General features: G+C 38.5%; 1 protein-coding gene across 2 annotated transcripts in view; it reads right to left on the bottom strand.

The window, feature by feature from the left end:
* The window catches only part of gabra2b (gamma-aminobutyric acid type A receptor subunit alpha2b), a 31,431-nt gene that overhangs the window by 12,221 nt on the left and 7,117 nt on the right, over window positions 1-12,093 (bottom strand). For both annotated transcript variants that reach the window (XM_008419817.3, XM_008419818.3), the window contains exons 4-7: window positions 9,645-9,712; window positions 7,372-7,592; window positions 4,846-4,928; window positions 3,443-3,586 (exon numbers count right to left, since the gene is read on the bottom strand). In XM_008419817.3, coding sequence (XP_008418039.1) covers window positions 3,443-3,586; window positions 4,846-4,928; window positions 7,372-7,592; window positions 9,645-9,712 — 516 coding nt within the window. The remainder of the gene's footprint in view (window positions 1-3,442; window positions 3,587-4,845; window positions 4,929-7,371; window positions 7,593-9,644; window positions 9,713-12,093) is intronic.

The raw sequence follows: 12,093 nt of genomic DNA, 5'->3' as shown, positions 1-12,093 counted from the left end.
TGCCCTGTATGATATCTATCACTGTGCTGCGTGTGACTCCATATTGCCACAGCGGAGGGCCTTGTCAAGAGATCCAGCTACAGTGCAGTCAATTGATATTAATGCTTTTTAAGCAACAGGAGATGAATTAAAACTGTGGAGAACTCTCAAGACTTGTAAAGGTACATATATCTTACATTTTTTTGCACATTGTGTCATTATTATGACACCATGGGTTTTAATTAGACAAAGTTTATTATTGCATATTGTAAAGGAGATATAAAGGGATGCCTGGTTTGAAATAATTTTTACAAATAAGAATCTGAAAAGTGTGGCATAAATGTGTAAGACTCACATTGTCAGGGTAATTGTCAGGGTTAGGACTGAAGCGATTAATCGATTTTTGAAATAATTGTCAACTAATTTAGCAATCGATTAATTGTTAACTGGAGCATACAGACTCAAAAAGATGCCATTTTATGAAAGAACAATGTATTCAGAGCAGTAATTTAGTCAAAACTGGATAAAAAAAAAACTTTGCCTGTAAATATGTTCTACCCAAAACTCCTCAGGTGAAAGACAGACATCAACTGGTTCAAAATCTGTAAATTAAATGCTATTAAGCACCTTTTCCTATCTAGTTATTAATCGTTTAATTGAGAAAATAATCAGCAAATCATCCAAACACTACATTGATGTTAAGTCAATGGAGCTGAGCATCTCACATGTTGACATTACAAGTGTTTCTTTTAGCTACACCTTTGCAATAAATGATCAGGTATTCACTAAAGGAATGCCAAGTTATTGCATTTTAGGCAAAAAGATGTTTATTACCTAAATTAAGAAGAGGAATTGAATAATTTCCATCTTTTAATGTATTTCTAATAAATGAAACATCTGCAGAATGCGGCAATTTTTTAAAATCTGTTTAATCGATAGAATAATCAATAGCTAAAATAATCGCTATCTGTCGCCTCAGACAGGTTATTCACTCATTAAATGATTTCTGAAAGTGACTGAATGCACAGGGGGCTAAATGTAGAGGAGTTCAAAAATCTTTTTTATCACATGTTTTTCCTTTCTTTTTTGCAGTTATGTGCCACTTCTGGTTGGTCCATCACTTGAAATTCCCACAAATAAAATTCGATTTGTAAATAAGATGTCTCATAACAGCTGTCCAGCACAGTGGCAAAGAGGTGACGGCTTTTTGTTCAGCACCTGGACACAAAGCGATTATTAGTTTGACGACAAACTCATATTTACACCAAAGTGAGACTCAATCAGATGTCAGATAATATCCAGCTGAAGCCCAGACTCCAGTTATGTTGAATTAAAATGTATTAATCATTGCAGACGAGTTGAAACTGAACCAGCGTGACGTTGCGTAATGTAAACTGTGTACAACCATGCGTGCCGTCGTCAAAGATAAAAATGGTGATTTCAGAGTGAGTGATGTTTCCGAGTGGCTGCTGCAGAAAACATCACAGCCTCTTCTTGTTTTTGCTGAAGAATCCCACTAACTCTACAGTAGCTAAATCTACAGTCAGGTTTTCTTCTTCATGGCTCACAAGCAGCATTTTATCTGATCTTCCAGTCTGTCTCAATGTGATATCTCTTTTATTTTTTTCCCCACACAGCAACATATAGATGCATGCTACCTCAAGCTCTGCCCCCATTTCTTGTCATCTGTGTTAGCATGCTTGCGTGAAATGTTGCTTCTATTTTTAGCCCTCATTATCAGTTTTTTTTCCTTTTCTTTTTTTTTTTTACGGTGTAGCCTATTTTCTGGAGCATTTATTTTCTTGGTTTTCCGTCTTTCCCAAAGCTGGAACTTGACGAGTGATTTGCTTAAATCATGTATTGTTCTCGTTTCATTCAGGCCCCAAGAAGCAAAGCAAGTGTTTCTATTCGACGCAGCCAGATGTCTCTTGGATTTGATGTAACCTAGCAGGTTGCATGCGAGATCTGAGGCGAAATAGAAAGCAATTACATTCTAGAAGGCGAGATAACTTTTACTGAATTTGAATGGAGTCGTAATTAACCCTAAATGAAATGTAAAGAAGGACAAAGCAGATTTAGCTTTTTGCATATTTTCATGGAGATATCTGAACTGATCTTTAATCCAGGCATTCCTGTTCAATTAAATGAGGTTAAAACAAAGCCATTCTGCACAAACCAAACCAGCAGTCCTGATATTTAATAATAAATCAGGTGCAAAAGGAAACAAAAACAAAGTGAGCATGAAAAAGCTAAAAAAACTAGCAAATTCACAGCCATCTCCTGCAACACGTAGGAGGTTGAGGAGCTCAGCATCCCGTCGAAGAAGAAAAACTGTTTGGTTTTCACACACTGCGACAAAACTCAAAAAAGATTTGAAAGTGTCGAGCCCAAAAAATTAAAAGCTGAAGGCATCACTGCAACTCTTAGATCAGACCTGACGTGTTGCTGCAGAAATAATGACTAAAGATCCTACTTTGCCCGTATGCTCAGCAGGTGTAGCCCTTACAAATATTGGCATTTATCCCAAGCTGAAGGATACACGTGTCAAACTCAAGGCCCGGGGGCCAAATCTGGCGTGCCATAAGTTTTTATGCGGCCCTCTGGACTCTGCAATCTTTACAATCCAAAAAGCCAATTTTGCCCTCAGTCTGGTGAAGTAAAACTTGTTTAGAACCACAAATGGTAAGAGGCCATTTGGAAAAAGTTTTGACAGAATTTTGTTGTCATTTTCAAAGGACCAATGTTTGATTTTTTTTTAATATATATATTTTGTTGGCTCTAGTGGCCTTTATTTGAAAGTAGTTTGACAGGAAAGAGGAAGAAGACATGCGACAAATGTCACCAGGCTGGGAATCAAACCTGCAACCACCACCACGAGGACCAAGGCCTCAATACGCAAGTTGTGCTTTGCCCCTGCACCACCACAGGACCTCAGTGTTTGATTTTTATGTCTTAAAATAAATAAAAACCTGAAACTTTGCAAAAAAATTAAAAAAAGGACATATACATTTTCTTCTGTGTGATGTCGACATTTGTAAAAAACAAAAAACAAAAAAAAAAACACAGTTTAAAATCTAAAGACCGAAAATACATCTAATAAACGTTTTTCAACAACAAAAGAGGAACAACCTGCATTGCGATCACAATTAAATTTTAAACATTAGTTGGCTCCGTTTTAAATATTTTATCTATTAAATCACATCAGTTTTTATCTGTGTTCTGCCAAATTACATGAATGTGAAAAGATATTCAATATTATTTAACTTTAAGAATTACTCCTCAAATGCAAAACCAGCTATTGATTCTTATTTTAATAGCTTGTTGCTGGGTAGTTTTATCAATACATTATGCCTCAACCGGCTTTGGACAGTCATGATCTTGATGTGGCCCAAAATGAGAATAAGCCGGGTGCCCCTGCTGTGATGAGTTTGCTTCTGGACGTCTGCTGGACGTCGGCTCTTACCTGTGCTCGATTTGATGCGTTCCTGTCCAACAGTCTGACCAAGCAGGTCATACTGGTTCAGGCGGGAGCTCTCCTCTTCCACCACCACTGAGTCGGAAGCATTTCGGGTCCAGGCGTAAGTCACCTCTGAGGTTGTGTAGGCGTCTGAAAATAAGAAGGGAGGAGGATAAACCCAAAGAGGAATAATGCTGGGGCGGTTACAGATATCAATTACTTTTCTTTTTTCAGTGACCCAAATGAAGTATCCCCACTACTGTGTATTTAAAGGGGCAGTATGATGTAAAATCGACTATTTTGAGCTTTACATCATGTTATAATGTTGTCCCCTCATCTAAAACATACCTGTAGTGTTGCTTTAATTCTGTCATGCATGTTTGAGAAATCTTTTGATCACCATGGCAACCATTTAGCTGGGCAAAACTCTTCATGGGACCTAGCCCCGCCTTCGAGGATGAAGCTCCTCCTCACAGCTGCAGTTTTCAATCTTCCGCGACTCCCCTCATTCAGCTCCTTCAGACTAGCCAGCAGCAACTAGCAAACACCTGGTGGAACTGTGTGTCTGCTGAGCTCATTATAGGAGCTACTTCTCAGTGAAACGCTGGTAATAACGTTAAAGGGTTAACAATAGAGGTGTGATGACTTCGTGAAGGGGGAGGTTCAGAAAGAACCAGAGTTTCTTAAAGAAACAGAGGCCCAATTTTAAGGCGTTATTTCCAAAGCCAGATTTCTGTTAAGTCAAATTGAATATATATAGAATGTTACTGAAGGTAACAAAGTTACTTTTTTGAGCTATAAAATGGCACTATGTGCCTGGAAAACATAATACTGCCCGTTTGAAGCATAATCTTTTAATCAAAACCCTGTTGACGTTTCCTGTTCTTGTTCGACTGCGTTAAGAAAACGCGATAAAACACTTTTTACTGTAAGTCATCACATGAATGCTAATCATGCATTTCATTTACTCGAGACGTCAAGGCACTTCAGACATGACCTACTGAGTTCTGATGTCTGATAATGGTTAATTATTAATCTCCTCATTTCCTGTAACCAGCTTCACAGCTTAAAGCAAAAATTAAAATAAAAAAATAAAAAAATCAGTCATCCAAATGTAAAGAAGCCATAGCACCTAATGAAAGACCTCAGCTCTCCAAAGAAAAATATTTGGATGATTTTAGAGGGGGAAAAAAAAAACTGCATTTTCCCTTTCGATTTCCATTATGTTTAAACTTTTAACTCTGGTGCACTGTTATTTGTAGGGTCACTGCCAGCAGAGCCATGCATTTGAGCTTCACTTGGTACTCAGGCTGCTCTTGAACCGAAGAACCAGTGAGGTGCATGGCAGACAAAAGGATTGCATTTTAGTTGCAGTTGCCTCAGGCTCTATCATCATGAGAGTTACTCACAGCTGCCAAATTTTAGAGGACAGGAGTGAAAGTCCATGGGGAAATCCTCCAGATGCATTGGGCACTCGGCATGCACTGTTAACCTGCATCCAATTCACAGAACGTTAACGAGAATTTGCAAATACATGAAAAGTAAACAGCACAGGTTATAAACAAACAAATAATGAAAAAAAAAAGAAATTAAACTAAAAAAGCTGCATGCACCATTCAAGACACTAAACATCTCCAATGCCTTGAATTGGAAAGAATTAGTCTGTGTTTTAACCAGCAGTAAACAGGAGGCTGCAGAGAGGCTAAACTCTCTGCCGTCTGTAGCCTCTGGCACAACACATGACGATACGTAGCTAAAACAGAATATTTTTATTCACTGTGACTCACTGTCTGACTAAACATGTCCCGTTTTAGGTCAGCTAGAATTATTTAAGAATTGTTTTATTGCTTCAACTAACTAGCTAGTTAGCTAGCTAACAAAACTAGATTAGTCTCAAACTTGAACTAATTGCTTAAGGCTTCACGGTGTCCTTAACTTTGCTTTCTAAGGTCTCATGACTGTTGAACCTTTGCTTTTTGCTATTTTGTTTTTATTTTTTTGCGTGTCTTTAGAGTCTATGTGGAATAGGTTTCTCTTCTTTGCCACTCTGAGGATTTCTGCAGCTACGAAAGATAAAGAGCAGTCAGTTCTCACAGTTTGTCAGGAAGCTAGTTCTCACAGTCTATCTTGTAAATAGTTTTGCACTTCTGTCCTTGAGTATAAAAGACATTTCCTAAGTTTGTAGGTCGGAGTTTACTCTCCGTCTTTGCTCTCATCTTGTACAAGATACTTTAATAAACCTGACTTGTGTCATTTTCCCATAATGCCTGGCTCTCATGGCTAGATTTAAAAATTGTTGGTTGATTTTCAAAACCTGAGAGGCCCCACATATGACAGTAAAAAAAAACATCACAGTTATAACAGGTTTGGTCCTACAATGTGTGGTGTCGAGCTACACAGTGTAAATACAGCACACCACACACACAGAGAGATGTCCAATTACCGTGAATCATCATGATAACTGGATCGTCCTTAAGATGATTGGAAGGGAAAAAATGGGTCAAAAGTTTTACCGTGTGAACCAGGCATTAGCAGTGGATAATTTTACTTTTCCTCCACAGAACAAAGAGTAAAAAGACATTTGTGATTTGTAAGCAGGGTTGGCTTTCCAAGCAAAAATGTTTGGTTATTTTCCACCAAACCAGAGCTAAACCTGTTCTAATGCTTTGTTAGGAACCGATCTGCCACTCTCGGGTAACTTGTAACTTGGCTGGATACACCAAGTTACAGTTTTGATTTTCTTTTCTTGAACAAATACGAACGGGAAGAGACTTTGGACTGCCAGAGCTGAGAATTGGTAAGAGATTTGGTTGATATTGTTGCTTTATTGAGCCTGACAAACAAACCTGTTTTCTGTGTATTTAGTGAAGGCCAACAACCAGTCAAAATGTTCAAAACAAATTAAGGCCTGCACACGCAGCACAAGAACAGAGAAATTAGTCATTTTGCCTGAGGTGGAGAGAGCAAAAACAGAGTTATTTAAGAATAAGACATTTTATACTTCGGAAGAGCTGGTGCTGAACTTTGGGAATGTTTTTGTACATTTATCTTCCAATATACCATTTGTCATTGTAGTGACCACTAGAATGATGGTTCTCACACACCAGGATAAAATTCTACCCAGAATATGGATCAAGAGCAAGCTGCAGGAACAAAACAATATCATTTTCTTTGAGACAATACATTTCTCCATTCTCTGTAGAGACTGGGGATAAACTGTGATTTCAGTCTTCCTAATTTAAAACCATTTAAAAAACCTTGTTCATGTTCAACACTATTCGTAATTTCTGAAACTATATTTACCTTGCTTAAGTTATTAAAAAACAATTACTTCATTAAAGCATCTTTAAATTCACCTAATATTCTTAGAACGATCTTAAAAAGTTTTTTATTTATGTAACTGATTCTGCAGCTTCTGCAGAATGAAGGTTGAATAAAGACTATGATAATAACAACTCATTGTATTTGTTCTTTCTTCTCTTGGCTAAAATATTGCATGTTTTGAAGTGAATGCAAGTCACTTCTAGAGCCGCGTTGACCTTTTATCGCTATTTAAAGATTATTTCATCTGATATTGTGATTAAATTCTTGGATTTTATGAGTATTGATCTGGCTGGTATTGTGCAGATGTTTTTCACAAGCAATCGGTTTTAGTTCAGTGAAACGTTTCTAAAGTTCAGCTATATTACGACAATGATTTGGAGGGACGCAGAGATAAATAGTGGGGTTTAAACCCAACAATTATTAAAAGAGACATTTTTAGTGATGTAATAACGTAACGATGCGGTGCAGAAATCCCAACATTTTATTTTGCTGTGTTTTTATAGTTCAGAACCAGAATCAGTCCTGGTTTAGCACAGGAATCTTTCAAAAAAAAAAAAAAAAGCCTAAAAGTGGTGTTTGACGTTTTGTTTGCACATGAAGATTGTTTTTACCTCATGGTGTAGAGCAGAGTCCCGTCGTCTTTGATCCGTAACAGTTTATTGGGCATGGTCATGTTGTGCGCCACAGACTTTTTCCCGTTGTGAAAGAAGGTGTCAGGAGTCCAGATCTTACTCGCCATCAGGTTGTTCAAGGGCAAAATGTTCATCGGCCCGTGAAACGTCAACCTCTCGTCCCTCCAGCTTTGCCGGAAGAAAACGTCTATAGTGTACTCCTGAGGAAGGGGTATAGCAAATTGGTGAAAAAGTGATATTCCTGGTTTTTTTTCCCCCTTTCTATTCCTGTGTGAAAACAAAAAACCCTTCCCTGCTAAATATAGCTGAGGAAAACAGTGCACAAGTCCGCTCATGATTTATGGATGTCTACAAGCAGCATCTTCACAACTGACTTCATCTGCCACTTTGAAACCTTTTCCTGCTTGACAAAAGATCCATTAAGGTGTGGCCTGCGCTCTCCGTCTTATTCCCTGGGTTGGTGTTTTCCCGGCCAGAGCAAAGCCCCTGACCTAAAACCCAGAGCTGTCAGAAGGAACCGCACACGCAAGAGAGGATTTAGGGCAGAAAGCACAGCACAGCACCGTGAAATGCGAGTATGTGTGAGATTCACAACCAAGAGTGGGAGTGAGAGATACAGAGTTGTTTTTATCTCTTTTCCTTTTCACGTCACAATCAAAAAGCCTCTAATATTTAGATTTCCGAATGGTGAAACTGTGACTGAACCCTCATGTAGCTCAGCAGCTCCCAGGAGGATTAGCTGCCATTTACGTCTTTGGTCATCTTAGGAAGGGGCAGATTTAGGAGAACAAGGAGTGAGTTGTATGAATCTATGAAGCAGTATGCATGTCTGAAATGTATTGATTGAGTCTACTGTGGTGGTGGTGGTGGAAGGATGATGATTTGGGCTTGTTTTGTCTTCTGCTGTCAGCTACTGAGTAGAACATGAACTCCTCTTTATGCAAAGTGATTCTTGTGACAAATGTGAGACCATCTGCCATGTGACCATCTGTGAGACTCAGACGATGACTCCTCTGAGTTACTGCAGCTAAAGGTGCATCTAAAAGCTACAGTTTCATCACTGCGATCAGTTCTTTTACATTTAGGCTCACTTTGTGCTCATCAGTCAACAACATGGCTTATCTTAGATTCAAATCACATAATTTTTTTCCAACCACTTCCATTTCTGGTTGGAACATACTCACAATTAAAAGGTTTTATTTACCGTAAATGCAAAAAGGATGTATGTTTTTTTCTAGAATTTTATCTCTGAGTGTTTTGGTCTTTCAGCAAATGGTCATTTTTGAGTCTGTATGCTCCAATTAACAATTAATCAGTTACAAAATTAGTTGACGATTACTTCAATAATCGATTCATCATGATTAATCTGACTAATAGTTCAGCCCTAATTACTAATCAAAGCTTCCAGACACTTGATGTATAGCAACTGACTGTTATGCCCAATAGGTTTTTTTCTGATACCAATGAGTGTGAAGGCCCCTGTGGTCTAATTAAAACCTACCTGGAGATGAATTTTTATTCATTAGGGCTTTAGTTGAGCTGCGCAGTGAAATCTTCCTCCAGTGAAATGAAATTATTGAATGTTTTCCTATCAGATGTTTGCCCGTCTGTCCATCTGTTCATGTGCAATATATTTTGAAAAATAGACATCAGGGGTGCAATTAGGCAGACTGAGCACTCCACTTAGACAATTAGTCACAGTACATCACATGTGGGTGGTGATTTTTAGAACTGGGATCTTCGCCCATGCAGCAACAAATCTTTCACACAGTTTGCAGATTTAATACGCATTTCATTCCATGCAGGAGATGTTTTGTTTTAGGCCGGGAAATGTATGGTGTAAGAAGAAGAAGAAAAAAAGTTTCATCACACATCCAGTTTCTCTGATTGCTAAATCGACTGATCAATCACGTGGAAAATGGGAGCAGATAAACAGAAACGGGGCTGAAGCAAAGGTGGCCATGTGTTTCAGAATAACAAGCAGGAGGGCGCAGGATAAAGAAAGCAGTGACTTGAATACCAACAAGATGCTCAATAATGTATGAGATGAAAATTTAGAGATGAATAGACATCGTGCCGTAGTGTGGCTTCTGTATCATCTGTGAGTGTGTGGTGTGTGTGTGTTCAGAAAAAAATCAGAGTGATGTAACAGCAAGTGGATAAAAAGGGCCTACATGACTAAAATAAAGCAAACAGAAGCACTCTGCTCCTCCAACATCAGCTGAAGTATCACAGTGAGTATCTGCACTCACCATGTCGGTGTCTGAGACGGGTCCAAAGCTGGTGACGAAGATGTTGGTCTTCACCTCGGTTACCCTGTCTGGATCAGAGGAAAAAGCCCGGTGTCATCTCCCACAGCGTCTCTCCTGCCTCACAGACCATTAATATACAAAACAGGAGACGGGTTTGTCACTGAAGAGCCCGTCTGGGCCCCTTTCACTAGATAATCTCAGGCTGAAATACCCGGTAAATTATTATTTTCTAAAAAACCTTTGTGTGCGACTCCCACAATGTGTAAAACTGAGGTGCAGAAAAACAATTTTAGAAAGAGAAACTTGTTTATATGCAGAAAGTAGAAACTTTTAGTTGGTTTTCCCTAAAAAAGAAAAGAAAAAGCCAAGAACTTTTAAGATTTAGAAGCACTGTACTTCCCAAAAACAGTGAATGTTCCATGTTTCCATTTCAATGTAAATAGGGTTTTAACTCAAAATATATGTAAATGACTTAATTACAACTAATTATATTAAACTATTGATTCACAAAGTGCAATTAAGACACTCTAAATACAATGTAAAATTAATAATAAAGCTTGACGTCACTCAGAGCACAAAGCATAGAATTAGAGTTGAGTATATCTGCCATTATGGATCTAGAATTTTTTTTCTATAACTGAGCCGATACAGATATTAATATTGGATCGGTGTTATTGGTGAGCATTGCGATCATTAACATATCATTTTCACCCTAACATCCAAAATGCAACTGCAGGCTATAAGGGCAATCAATATTCATTCTTTACATCTTCTATTTCCAGACAATAATAAGTGAGAAAACTACCAAAATCAGAATAACTTTCCCCAAAAGTACATTTACAAAATACGCTCTGAGCAGAGTCTGTGGCTGAGGATTCACGATGTGAACCTGCAGAGCTCAAACAGCCTCACAGAGGTGAGGTCAGACAGACGGACTCCGTGTAGGGAATTGGAAAAACGCGCCGAGTTAAAGTCTTAACCCTGCAGGGCGGCCTGAGGTTGTGATGAGCGCGCCGCCAAGAATCAATAAAGTGAGAAACTTGGAAAAACTACAAGGAGATTAGAAGAAGCATCTTGGTGTGTTTAGCTCTTGTTTTGAAGACGGTGGAAAACTAATGTGAACGGTCGAAGCATGAAATCAGAGTGAGGCTTCATGTCTCATCCGAAGGTAGGAAATTATAGGACTGGAGTGGAACCACTCTGGACCTAAAGGAGGTGGAAACAATGCCCCATTAGTAAGGACAGTGCTGCTGTGCAGTCTTTATTTCAAACTAATTAGCAAAACTCAGTAAAATTATTCCAGCAAAAACAGTCTGGTTTTGCCTCTTAACCATTTAAAAAAAGATTGCTGCTGCTCTAACCATCTGGTCTACTGGTCAATCTGAAGATTTACTTCTCACAGGAAACAAGCCATAAAATCAATTAGAATTACATTACTTTACTTTTTTAAGAATTTCATTGAAATGACACTCATTGTGAATTAATACAGCAAAAGAATACTGGTGTTATTTTGCCATCTTTTTAGTTCATTAAAGCTGTAGTGTTATTGCGGTCTGGGAGTTTCTCCTCTGAAGCGTTTTATAGCACGGTGATCGGTGACTGGCCAACATTATGCAGAACAAGAAACAACTACTAGCCTGTAGCCTCAATCTTTACAAACAAAATAAAATTTAAAAAACGTCAACTCAACATGTGCTCACGGCCAATCAGCTGCATAAGCAACAATTAAAAATAACAAAATTACTCATTAATGCAATTTTTGATTGAAAGGGTAGAGTATGTTAGATGTCGATAATTCACTCTCCCGACAGGCTTTTTAGTTATTTGTTCCAAAAAAAAATGCAATTAGCAACAGCAATTAACAATAATTAAGCCTAAGGGTTCAGATTTTACAGCAGAGGATTCTGGGTAAATTGGAATCACAGCCTTGAAATACAAGCAAAAGCCCAAAACAAAAACAAACATAATAATAACAATAAGTCATCAAAAACACAAATCCACCACCAAATGGCAGCTCAGGTGAAACAGCAATGCACAAGGGGAACATAACCGAAAATAAGCGTGTCTCCTGAGGCAAAAAACGTGTTTACTGTTTGAAAATATCAAGAGTGCATTTAATGCCTGAGGACTCCAGGATCTGTGAGGATAAGGACAATACCTAAAGTTCATTTATTCAGCCACAACAGTCCCAGACATGTGCTTTTCATGCAGTCTGAATCATTTGGTGCAGATGGGTCCACTGAACCGCGTTTAATTGGTAAGACACAACCTGCATGTGTTAGGGACTGCACATTCCTCTGTGCAACTATCCAAATGTCAGCTTCAACTCCTGCCAGTTTGGACACAGAGGAAGGAGAGCGTCCGCAAAAAACAAATGCTGGGCTGCTTGACTTAATTTCATCAGTTCGAACTCTTTGGCCAAACAAACTGGGAACAAACAAACTGTGCT

The sequence above is a fragment of the Poecilia reticulata genome, chromosome 10 (genome assembly GCF_904066995.2).
Source record: "Poecilia reticulata chromosome 10, P_reticulata-male-v2, whole genome shotgun sequence".
Taxonomy (NCBI): Eukaryota; Metazoa; Chordata; class Actinopteri; order Cyprinodontiformes; family Poeciliidae; genus Poecilia; species Poecilia reticulata.
Note: the sequence above shows the minus strand (reverse complement) of the source record. Positions and strands in the feature narration are given on the sequence as shown.